Here is a 13,343-nt window from a genome sequence, read left to right on the forward strand (position 1 = left end):
TATTTGTGACTATTTCAATTGAAGACAGATTGTTTTTTAATTAGCATGTTATTATTTCAATTATATTAGGGGTAAACAAAAGGCAAAGTCATCCGGTAATCTCCAACAACAGAAGAGAAATTCAAAGAAACATAATTTTGTTGTTTACAGAAATGTTTTTGTGCTTTCCTGTCATGTTAATCAGCTCTGGTCCACTTATGTTTTTACCTTACAACTCAGTGTTTAGGAACTACTGCTCTGGGGCAGTGGTGTCCAACCTGGATGGCTTTGGGCCCTCTGTAATTCCCTTTGTAAAGAAAATCAAACTGTTCGATACTTAAACCAAAGTAGTGGACAAAATGTATTCCCAGTCAATCTGATAGTTGTGGAGATATTTCAGACTGGACCAAAGTTCGGGATCGACCAACGAAATGATTGACATCCCAGTCGCCAGAGGAAAATATTGGCCTTGTGTGTTTCAAACCATGAATACATTTACACATTTCATATCTGTCACATCAGCGCTGCTAAAGTGACGTAGCATATAAGCTGACTGTCATCTAGAAGTGGAGGGGGTGGTTGATGGTGTGTCACCTTGGCGAGGCGCCTGCCAAGCTACAGACCACTGTCTGAGACCATCAAACAACTAAACCAGTTGTTTTTTAGTGAGCCATCTCTGCGTTTCCAGCGAGCTTATTGGCACCAAATGTAGGTGTGTTTCAGCCCCTAAATGTGGGTATTTTGTAGCAACCCATGTCTCTTTTTACAGCTGATCTTTTGGGATCTGTGGCTCTTTTTCTAGCAAATTTTCAGCCTCAAATATGGATGTTTTTCAGCAGATTTTCAACTCCTAAATGTGGGTGTTTTCTGGGACCCATGGCTCTTTTTTAAGCAGTGTTTTAGCCTAAATCTAGGTGTTTTTTAGAGACCCATAACTGCATTTCTTGCAGATTTTTAGCCCCTAAATGCAGGTGTTTTCAGGACTTATGGCTCTTTTTCCAGTGGCTTGTTAGCCCCCAAAAGTCAATGTTTTTTAGGGAACCATCACTCTATTTCTTGGGGGTTTTCAGCCTCTAAATGTGTGTTTTTTTGGGACCCATGGTTCTTTTTTAAGTGGCTTTTTAGCCCCTAAATGCAGGTGTTTTCCAGGACCTATGGCTCTTTTTCCAGTGGCTTATTAGCCCCCAAATGTCAGTGTTTTTTAGGGAACCATAACTCTTTTTCTTGGGGGTTTTCAGCCTCTAAATGTGTGAGTTTTCGTGGGAACCGTGGTTCTTTTTCTAATCTGTTTTCACTCTGAAACATGGGTGTTTTTTAGGGACCCATCACTGTGTTTCCTGCACATTTTTACCCCCCAAATGTTTATTTTGTTTGTCTTAAGTGCTATATCATAGGCAGCTGGACTCACAGGGGTTTCTTGAATATGTTTCACCTCTCACCCAAGAAGCTTCCTCAGTTCTAATGGACTGGTGCGGAGGCGTTAAACCCTGTGTAGGTGTGAACCCGTACATAGTTGTTGTGGTCACATGAGAATCCTTGACCCACCCGGCCTTTGTGTGTGTCCTTAGGGTCAGATGGGTCCAGGCGTGAGTGGGTGTTAAGTTTTCTGGGAAGAGATCTCAAGACTGCGTTATAGGTGGGTGATAAGTGGTGTCGCAGGCCACCTCCTCTGTTGAACGATGGTGGTTACAGTTTGATGTAGATGGCTTTTTTCACGCCAGGGACACAGTGCCACGGAAAGTGGTTGTTTTTTACGGAGACATTGCGTTTCCAGCTGGGATTGTGTCAAAACAAGATTTTCCAAACCGTGACCAAGTGTTTTAGTGCCTAAACTTACTTTTCGACATATCTGCTGCATAATAATCTACAAATGTAAAGTATTTGTGGTTTGCAGAAATGTCTAACGCCAACTTTTTGGGGGGTTTGATTAGGTTGGTTGGTTGGTAATACAAAACACATGATTTCCTGTCCCTATCATCCTCTTGTGACCCTTCAGAATTATCTTGTGGCCCCTGGACAGCACCTGTTTGTATTTGCCACACCATCATTCACAACATAACCTCTGCAACCCCAGGAGCCATTACAAAGCAAAATGCCTCGAAAATCAATGGCGTTACAGCTTTCTAGCAGCTTATGATGGCAATTGACTTCAGTTAGAAAATCAAGTGTGCCTCTTAAGAAGATGATTGTGCGAGGGTTTCAGATTGTACAAATGAATCTACTCAGTTATTACCCTATTAGAGAGGGGACAGAGGGAAAGAAGGCAGAAATTACAGGAAAATATTGCACAAAATAAGAACGTAACTATCCCCCGGTGGGAAATGATGGACATGACATTTGCTGCAGAACCCGAGCAATCCAGGGACACATTTGGAACGGAAGTGAAGTGCATTACAATCGTCTCCGTCACCAAGACAACAGCGCATCCTGTCTGATAGATTGGATTGGTAATGACTTTAAATACCAGAGTGTTTCTCTTTCTCTCTCTCCAGCGAATACACAACTGCGACATGCACGATTGGTTTCAGATAAAGATGATTCTTCAGCTGCTGGAATTATTATTTTTTCTCTCAAAGTGGGGTCAGAAGAACAGTATTCTTTAAATGCCACAGTAAGCAACTTTAAAACTGTGAGAAAGTGACTAATATCTCGTTCGTCATCTCGCTGTTTTAAAGCTGTTTGTGTCCAGATTGTTTTGTTGAGACGGAGAAGACAAAGAGAGAGCCGCACAGAGAGGGTGAATAGAGCGAAACTGACATCCTCCTTTCCCATGCTTATCACATCCTTTTTCTTTTAACAGCCAGTTGTAGACACTTCCTTTTTATTGGAACTATATCTGTTCCTTCAGAAACATCACACACAGTTGGCAGAGGAATGCACAATTAGCATATTCATGAGATGAATACAGTGGAAACTTTGGAGTCGCAAGCGACAGGGGGTGCGCGGTGAGGTGGGGGGCTGTTTGTGTGTGTGTGTATGTGTGTGTGTGTTTGTTGCGGAACACAAAAGCAGATGGCACGGTGACTTTGAAAATCCAAAATTAGGTATGTTTTCATGAACTTCATGCTCATTGGCTATGTAAATCGCACAGTCAGACAGTCATTAAAGACAATGCTGTGTGTTTTCCAGCTTCTCCACCGAGATCATGTCTGTTGATTGAAATCTGCTCGGCACTTGGAGTCTCTTTAGATTCCGCGTGTGTGCCCTCGCATGCCGAGTACAGTAAGCTCGACTCAGTTGTCCTCTAATGGACGGGAAAAAAGAGCGACATAAGTCATCGTGATGCTGAAGCACAAGCTAAATCCTCTGGTCGTTGACAGCGATGCTGCCAAGACTTCTTTTGTTGATTTGGAAATGGAGGCCACAGTCTGCCAGCTCTCTGTATTTTACTAATTACAGTATGGATGTTCTTTTTTCTCTCGCGCTGCATCTCAGATGTTGACTCTGGAAGGATGTTCGCTTCACGGCCTTCAGGTGGTATTATCTCTTAACGTCTGGCTTTGGATAAAAACAACTGTTTTTTTTTTTTTTTTTAGTTGAATGCACTCGTACGAAGAAGAAAAGTGGAGGCCTGAGACATGTGTGAGAGCTGTGATGCACGGCGTCTTATCTCGAACTTTTAAGCGATTTCTCGGCGGTGCTGTCTTAGCGTGCAGAGAGTCATTAGCTGTGTTAAATAGGGTTGGAGTGGTGCTAATTGTTCACAAACCAATCACTAACATTGCAGGCTCTAATTAATTTCTTTTTCTGACTACACAAGAACAATGGCCAATTTGTTAAATTTTATCAGTATGCAAATGTTTGGCTCGACAGTGCTAATCCAATAGAGGCACCGAACATATTGAAGAGTTCTGGTTGCATAAGTATTGCAGATTTTTTAAGGAGACTGCTAATATCTGTTCATGTACTGAAACATGACCACATGGGGCTTCAAGGAGCTGTATACGACATTCAGAGGATCAATACAGCAGCTATATAAAGATTATGTGGAGTAATGGCGTCCTGACAATGACATGTCTGTGTAGACACTGCTTTTTTAAAAACACATCCAGGTGCTGTCTCCAGAGCTGTGTGGAGGGTGTGAGAGATATCCATTATGTAACGCAGCTTGACCCTATATCGATATAAACAGTGTTGTCTAAGATTATATCTTGCTTGAGAATACATTGATATATCGTACATAGTTGGTATATCGCCCAGCTTTAGTCCTGACCACATAGTGAAGTCACGCTCCCTCTGTGTGTGTTGTAATCCGAGCTCCTCTGTTCACTGTTGTGGTAGACGGTCCGACAACATGTGCATGTGAGTTTCCCCTTGTTAGCTAATTGCTGCCAGGTGTACGACAGTTATCGTATTTGTACGATAATTTGGCCCTCTGTACGATGTACGATCAATAATCCCAAAAAAGGCCAAATGTACGATAATTTGACCATTTCAGGAATGTGTGGTTGTAATCAGTATGCTGGAGTTTTTTGTGAGCCCTGAAGGCATCTGTTCCCATGTGACATGCTTCCAGCCAATCACACTTTGCGTAGCGTGAGATACGGGTGACGTTTGTCTCTGAACAATGAGCATGATTGGCTGAATGGTTAGCTGGACCTGCCCCACGAGGCGCTAGGACCGGATCGAGGAAAAACAGAAGCAAGGAAAATGGAAAAAAAGTCAACCAAAAAGTAAACACTAGAGCAGGGATTTTTAACCATGGGGCCCACACTTGGGCTGCGAGTGCCACCTAGAGGGCCACAAAACAAATTACGTTTTGCACCTGTGGGCCGCGAGGGCCGCATACTGTTATGTTGACACACTCAGTTACAATACTGCCTCCCACCACTTGGTGGCGGTAATGCGTCAGTCAGTTGTTTAACTGTTAAACAATTGACTGACACATTGCCGCCACCAAGTGGTGGGAGGCAGTATTGTAACTTTAATTATTTTGAACGTATTTATCACCACATAATATTATTTGTCAAATTTCTAATTTTTCTTATCAGTTTTGTGAGAGGCCATCCTTTCTGCTGTAACTTGAGCCTTTAACATTGTTGTTAAATATGTTCTTGTAGCACATTTGTCCCATGAATTGTTAGCCTGTTCGGCATCTTGACGGAGGTGTAGATTTATATCCACATGATAAATAAATGTTTCTGTGATGATCACATTGTATCATGTAATTTATTTGATACGTTTTTAGCTTATTAATTGGAAGTGGATTTGATCTAGTTATTGAATACAAACAGAGTAAGATCAATTAAACATGTTAATATCTGAATGGGCCCCGGGCCACATTGTACTAGAAAAGTTGGGCCCCAAGGTCAAAAAGGTTAAGAACTCCTGCACTAGAGTGACTATATTTGCCTATAACGCATCAGTAGGATTGTTATTTTGGCTATGACAGATGTAAGGTTAATTTCCCTCAAAATACGATAATTTTGAGTCTCTGGTATGATAAGCCTACATTTCCCACCTGGCAACGCTGGTTGGTTACCTCCGATAACGCCATCCATCCCCCTGTTTAACATTATTTGCTCTGTCAGCACTGATGCACTAATTATGGAGTTAGCACCGTTAGCTGCTAGCTGCCAGCTCAGCCACCTCCATGTTGAGAGCCGTGTGCAGACAACATCTGTGTCATAGACATGTTCTGAATATTTTAAGCAAGTCCTTGAAAGGGGTGGCGGGGCATGTTTGAAATAAAAAAAAAAGATTTTAGCAATCATATAAGTGTAGTGCAGCTACACTGTGCGACATAGATCTAATAAACTTAGGTACAACATCGAGTTTGATGTATGCAGACTGTATGATGACAGTGCCGACTGAATCGTAGGCTATGACGTACGATATAGGACCACTGTTTTAGAGCCATGGCTAAAGATATCGTCGCGTTTCTTTCAGGTTTGTCATTTTTCATCTGGGACAGCCCAAAATCTTGCAGTGCATACTGGGCTTTACTTGGTCTGGTATGACCAGTAGCCTTTGGTGGCTAATGCTAACTAATGTAGCAAACTTTAAGTAGATACCGCTGACTTTCTGGCATTTCTGAGTCAGTTCGATACCATGTGTCCACATATTTATATGCAAACATGACTGTGGGTATTTCAGACATGACACGTCGTTGGTGTACGCTGGAGGGCGGCTACCTGAGTTACTACGAGAGCGAGAGAAGCCCGTCGCCCATCAGCAGGGTGGACGTCACCGAGGTGGTCAGCCTGGCTGTCAGCAACACAGAGACAATGACGGGAGCTGGGTATGAACACACACGCTAACACACACACTAACACACTATGCATATGTAACTGCTTTATAGTGAAAACCTCATGCTTCCATCATCTACTTTAAACTTTGAAGGCAAGATCAGAAAAACCTGTTTGATGTTGAAATTCATACATAATCTTTATTCAACTGGGAATAAACATTGAGATTAGAACTGCTTTTACAACTGAGATCTAACCAAGAGAGGATTGAATAACAGCATCAGACGCAAACATGACAACAACAAATTACAACAGCAACAATAGGTGTGTCAAAAACCATCAGGTGATACAGTGCATGAACATGGCAGTAATATTTGTCTGGAGTTTGTACATGTATGAAGCATTTTCTTCACCCAAACTTTAAACTGTTTAAACACACATTAAACATGGCTTAATAGAGACAGTTTCAAACACAAGTACACAAATCAGCTTCACTATAACTCGCAGCATTCACAGACAAACACTTGTCTTTATCTGGACACATTTTCCCCACTAACATTATTAGCACAAGCCTATGGCATTTTACATTGTGCAAATTAGCCTAGCAGCTAGCGGACTTTTCCTCTACTCATATGAAGCCAGGGACAACAGCAACATTTAACAAAGGTAACGTTAGAAAATTCGGCTCCATTACAACTCACAAGGTTCACTGACAAAACAACTGTCTTATACTAAACACATTTTCCAAACAAATACAACATGCTAACGTAATTAGCACAAGCCTATGGCATTTCACATTGTATAAATTAGCCTAGCGATGAGCTCATATTGCTCATATTGCTCATATGAAGCCAGGATAAATCACACACAAGACTTAAGATGCTATTTTTGTGGAGGCTTTATTGTCTTCTCAATTTATTGTTTCTTATCTGTGAAATTAAAGGATAGGTACAGCGTCGATTCGATGCAGAGGTAAAAATCCCACACCAGATGACACACTGTGATTCAAGGCTGTAGCTGTAACATTAGCTGCAAAATCATGAACATGAAGCCGTAGCTTTAGTTCCCTTGAATCACAATATGCTCAAAGCTTATAAGGGATTTTTGCTGAATGACATTAAAGTCAAACTGCCTACTCTTGCTTTAATATTAATATAAAGCATTTAATATTGATCTAAAGCCGGTGTATTAAGCGGAAATGTACATTTGATTCAATCTTTACAGCAGCTCAGGCGGCACACAGGGCTTTGTACAGTGCTCTACACTCACAGACACATACATATACAGTTAAACCCATTTCAAATGGCACTAAATCACAATTTAGATGATTGTTCATGTCATACAAACACAAACACCTTTTAAATTATTTGTTATTTTTTATCACAATTTACTGCACATGTGTACTCACACAAACACAGGCTTCTGCACAGTCGCTCTCCCTCGTCATATGTCTCATTAGCACAATCTTAACTTGAGCATTATTCAGTTTTAACTGAGCCTATCACGGCTTTATGAGCGCTATATTTCCTGTTTACTTTGGCGGAGACGGAGGCGAGCGGCACGTCTTTAACTGCCCTCCCTCCGTTCACTTATACCGCACCGACACCTCCCCTTTCGCTCCTCAGATTATGATTCAGTTAAAAAGTTCCTCTCGCAGCAAACTTTCCTTTATTTCTTTTGGAAGAGTTACAAACAGGCGCGGAAGAAACAGATGTCTCGATCCTTTCCTGCTCACCCTCTCCCCGCTCCCATCGGGTCGTACTGTATGTGTGTGTGTGCGTGTGTGCTGCAGTTCCCGAGCGAGAACTGATAATGGCTTATGATTAAAGCATAAGCCAGGTCCTTAATGACAGCAGCAGATGCTCTGAAGAGGAAACAATGCTTTTATTTGTAAATGTTATTTATACAGCCATTAGAAACACATCTGGCCAGCTGAAACTATGACCTTTCTAATGAGATGGACACACACACACACACACAGTCCTGACAGGTTACAGTGGTAATATTGTGTGTGCACAGGTGCTACAAAGCAACAGTGACATGCGCCATTTTTAGCTTAGCGCATACATCCCAGTCACAGGTCACGGCGTCGCCCCCGGAAAGGCTATTATTTCTCCGTCGCGAACGCTCATAATGGCTGTGCGTTTCACTAGATTAAACTCTGCCTCACTCCCTCTCACTCCTGCAACTTCCAACGTTCCCAGCATGCCTGTGCGCCGAGCGAGCGGGGACGCCTCACCTCTTGACTGTCTGCCGCTCATGAATATTAACGTATGCAGATGACACACTCCCACCAGCAGCCTATCGCCGCGCTACAGGAGGCCGTAGGTGTCGCTTCCATTAAGCACAGCATTTGGGTAATTTCACCGTGGCAGAGGACACCGTGAATTATAGCGCGGCCCCGACACATACGTCTGCTGAAGTTGTGTGAATATTACAAACCCACTCCTAAGGAATTAATGCAAAGGGAGTATGTTGGCTGGTGATAAGTTGGGGGGGTTTTCTAGGGACTTTTTCGACTCATCCGCCCTGTCTCGACAGGAATATTCCTGAGTCGATCCTGACCTTCAAATTCAACTGAAAACCTTGGAATCAAACCTTTCTTCTCTTTTCCTGTTTTTCTGTCTCGTCTTTTTTACACTGTTTCACTCTCTTTTTCCCGCTGTCGTCTTCTTCTTCTTCTCACACACACACACACCAACAAAAATAGCTGAGTTTTTAAAAGACTTTTAGAAGGGCTTAGGTGCTAACTTTGCAAGCGAGATGGGTTAGATATATGAGGGTTGGGGAATTAAGACTTTCTCAGAGCGCAGGGAAGCCTAAAGGAGAAAATAAAAGGCTCCGGAAATACATATAGATACCTCTATGCTTGTTTAAACCACAGGTGAATCTTGTGCTGCAGATTCCTCCTCAAGGAAAAGTGTGAGTAAGCTCTGTCAAACTTTACTCAACAACACAGTGTGCTCTTTTTTACCGTAGCACACTCACACAAGCACATGAACTTGTGTACTGTAATGTTCCTTAGCCCGCATCAAATCCACTGAGGACGTGAACCTTAAACAAAATAAAGTCTAAACAAGTCGGTTTTCGAAAATGAACAGTAAGTTATTTTTCATTTAATTTGTTTTGCTTATTTTATTGGTCTTTTTAAGTGCATCACATAGTCACAAAAGTACATATTTTTCCTCTTAAGACCCACCAAGCTGATGTTTGGCCATCGGTTGAATTCGGGCTGTTAATGAGAATCTGCCTCCCTCATCTGTGCGGTTTGTCCCACACCGTTGGCCCTTGTCAGTGCTAGTTGGCCTATTTCCGCCGATTCAGCATGTTGAATCGGCGGAAAAGGGGCACATTGTAGCCCGTCTGTGAATGGAATCAATATGATTGGCAGTTCAGGTCAGTACATGAGAACAAAAACGGAAGTGAGGAACGTAAACAAAGAGCTAAAGTCAAGAGGGAGTGAGGACAGAACTAACTTGTTATATGATGTAAGATTGTTTTTCTTAAGAGGAAATGTTTCCCAATAGTTTGTGTTATTGTTCACTGGTGCGCAGCACATATGCTCCTTTCTTTCAACATTGGATTGTGTTGTTAATATGCTAACTGGCTAACTAGCATCGAGGCGTTCTCCTAGTTTCCCTTTCAAAATGATGATTACAGACGACCACAGTCTGCTGGTGTGGAATGGTATGTCTTCTCACGCAGGCGCAGGACATATGTAGCTTGTTGTGTTCCTGTGCAAACAGCAGGGGGGTTCTTGTCGCCAATACTTCTCCGACATTGGTTTGGTGTGTCTGGGCCAATCTAGACGGTTTTGGTGTGAGGTGCCAAGTGTTGGAGATATTGGCCGTAGAGATGTCTGCCTTCTTTCCGGTATAATGGAACTAGATGGCACTTGGTCTGTGGCAAGGCAAGGCAGCTTTATTTGTACAGCACATTTCATACACAAGTATGTCTTTTCCAGAGCAATAAAATATGAAACGCATAAATGATACAGAAAAGAGTAAAGAGAAAGGAAAAAAGATATAAAAGGTAGAATGAATTATTAAATGATTTAAAATTTAATGAAAAAATAATTAAAAATAGCAAGAGCCAGACAAGAGGTGCAAAGATAAAAAAAATATTATTTAGAATAATTTTAAATTGAGTTTTGAAATAAGGTTGCAGTCATTACAGGGTGGAGCAGGCAGTGAAAAAATGGAATTTTAGCTTTGACCTAAAAGTGGTCACAGACGGTCAGTAGGCCGGCCTCAGATGTCCTCTTGGTCCTATGAGGTTTATATGTCACAAGCATGTCAGAGATATATTTGAGCTGAGCCACAGAAGCAGCAAGATTTTGAGGTTGTTTTTCAGGGTCCATTCTGAATAAGCTGAAGTTGCCCAACAGCTTTTTTTGAAAGTCCTACAAACAGACCATTGCAATAATCATTTACCTTTGTTAAATGCTGCTGTTGTCACTGGCTTCATATGAGTAGAGGAAAAGTCCGCTAGCTGCTATGCTAATTAATGCAATGTAAAATGCCGTAGGCTTGTGCTAATAACGTTAGCATGTTGTATTTGTGGGGAAAATGTGTCCAGATAAAGACAAGTGTTTGTCTGTGAATGCTGCGAGTTATAGTGAAGCTGATTTGTGTACTTGTGTTTGAAACTGTCTCTATTAAGCCATGTTTTGAATCAATCAAACTTCACAGCACTTCATGGAAACCCCACCAAAGTCTAGCATTTTGGAGGTGTAACTGCAGAGTGACACAGACACACCACCGCACAAGTATAAATTCTCACAACGGTGTAGGCCTCGTTCGTAGGCTCTGCATAGAGCTGACACACAACTGTAAATCTGCCTTAAATGGGTAAAGGCAATTAATAAAACCACGAGAACAGTGTGCTACCTTCAGAAAATTACATTACTGTAATGCAGCTTTTAAAAACAGAAAAGCAAAATCATTATGACACCAATATCTTAGAAAAGAAAACAGGAAAGAAGAAGGAAAAACGGAGACACATTTACAGTTGCAGACTCATACTGTACAGGAGCGTGATGATGGCTGTATTTTGCCTCACATCTCAAATTCCTCTGTCGTTCCTCCCTCCCTGCACGTTATTCTTTCAACACCTGTCACTCTCCCTCTCCGTCTCTCCTCTCCCCAGCCACTCCCTCCCTCTGGGACGCTCATAATGCAGCGCTCATCTTTTATTCCTCCGTCTTCTCCTTCCGTCTTTACGATACCATTTGCCCAACACGCCGCCGTACCCCACCGCCACTCCATCCCTCGCTCTCCCTCTGGGACCCCCTCTAACAAGCACCTGCACACCTGCTGGCGGGGAGAGGGAAGAGGGGAGGGGGCGAGGAGACGGAGGAGGAGAGTGGGAGTGCGAGGGGGGAGGAGGAGGGGTCACGCGAGGGCACACAAACACCCGTGTCTCGCCTGTTCCCCTGACAGGTGTGAGAAGAGAGCGACTGAGCGCTGCCGTGACCCCCGTGACACGCCACCTTAAACACCGATCGCTGTAGCATTTAGAGCCTCCCTCGCCGTAGCGTACCAGTGGAAACGGGGCCACTGCTTGGCAGTGTGTTCAAACCATTAAGATAGTGATACTCTGACCTGTGTACCTTCACACTGAGAGAGACAGAGAGCTGCAGCGAGGGAGAGGAAGGGTGGAGGCAGAGACGACAGGAGGAGGAAAGACCAACAAAGATTAATAGCTGCCTTTTTGCTTCCGACAGCAACGGTTTCGCCTGCGAGTGTGTGGATGAATGAGTGTGGGAGTGCATGCATTTCGTTTTTCTGAAGGATTATATAGTTGGTGTGTATATAACCTAATGTGCACATACATTTTTTTGTTCACAACCCAGGGGACTGATAGTTTCTCTCTGACACACATTTAACGAAAGCACATTCATGACAGTTTCAAGGCAAAACGTGAATATCTATACTACACACATACATAACGCTCTGAACTCTGTATATTCAGAAAAACTAAATGTCTATTCACATAAATCTACAGAAATATGATTCAATAAGTAGTTTAATTATTTAGATACATACGGAAAGCTATAGTATTACTCAACCTCCATGTAGAATATATTTACCATCCTGATATACAGGCAGATGAAATGTCACAGACAGATGTGGAAAAAGTTCAAGGCATCTTGTCTTTGCAACCCAAAATAAATTAATTCAGATAATCAACCAGTTTAACTTCCACTCACAGTTCCTGTGCATTATAGAACAGTATAGAACTTGATTTTAGTCATTTCAAGGTCTGGATGAGTATTTACGAATAAAGAAAAGAGTGTGGGAAAATACTTCTGTTTCCAGATTATCAGGGTTCCAGCGGTCATGGAAAACCTGGTAAAAATCATCAGTTCAACAGTTATCGTCTATAGATGACCTTCTATGTCCAATTCTGAGGCTTTAAAAGGGTATGATGTACACTAAGAGGCTGTATGACTCAGCCCGTACTCTGAAATATATGAAGTAAATATGAACATAACCAACTGTAAGAGATTGGAAAAGGTTGCCAATTCGTTTTCATACAATAATTAACATTTGAAGCAAAGCGCACGACAAATTTCTGATAGTTTTATACTTTGTAAATGGTCTCTGTTTTTTCTTCTCACGGGTCCCTGAAAAGTCATTGAAAAGAGATTTTGTCCTTGAAAATGTGAAGGAGCCCTGAATTATCATGAGGGCAGAATGGGCAAGAGTCCGCGTTTGCTTCCAGTTGATAACATCAATCTACATGCTAGTAGGGTTACAAATAATATCATGTTATGTTGGAAGCTGGTTAACGCAAGATCAGACCCTCTAATACCAAAGAGTGCGGTCGGTGGATGAGGATCCACAGGTTTACCCAGGATGTCTAATCGCGACACAATTTTGCTAGTATGTTGTGACTCTTGGGCAGTGTCCGAACATATGGGCTTGTGAGGCTGGTGACTGCCCACATCAGTTGCACACTGGACTAATACTCAGATACATTTTACAGAGCTTATTTTTTGATGAGTGAAGTCTATGCAATACGTTAAATTGCCAAGTCAGTCCATGTCTAGCACAAACTGAGGAAGCATGGACCAGTAGTTGGGCTTTCGTCTTTGACTCTTCCGAAATAGCAACCCTCAGATCATTTTCCCCAGCTGCTTTTGGATAATCTAGGGAGGTGGTACAGTCTAAA

The 13,343-nt window shown here is 42.3% G+C and overlaps 1 protein-coding gene across 8 annotated transcripts in view; it reads left to right on the forward strand.

Annotated features, from left to right (window-relative positions):
* Positions 1 to 13,343, forward strand: part of arap2 (ArfGAP with RhoGAP domain, ankyrin repeat and PH domain 2) — a 253,644-nt gene that overhangs the window by 164,925 nt on the left and 75,376 nt on the right. For all 8 annotated transcript variants that reach the window (XR_007448601.1, XR_007448602.1, XM_049568438.1 and 5 more), the window contains exon 16: positions 6,076 to 6,220. Coding sequence is in view for 6 of the 8 variants with exons in the window: in XM_049568438.1 (XP_049424395.1) it covers positions 6,076 to 6,220 (145 nt within the window). In the remaining 2 variants the exon portion in view is untranslated. The remainder of the gene's footprint in view (positions 1 to 6,075; positions 6,221 to 13,343) is intronic.

The sequence above is a fragment of the Epinephelus fuscoguttatus genome, linkage group LG23 (genome assembly GCF_011397635.1).
Source record: "Epinephelus fuscoguttatus linkage group LG23, E.fuscoguttatus.final_Chr_v1".
Classification (NCBI taxonomy): domain Eukaryota; kingdom Metazoa; phylum Chordata; class Actinopteri; order Perciformes; family Serranidae; genus Epinephelus; species Epinephelus fuscoguttatus.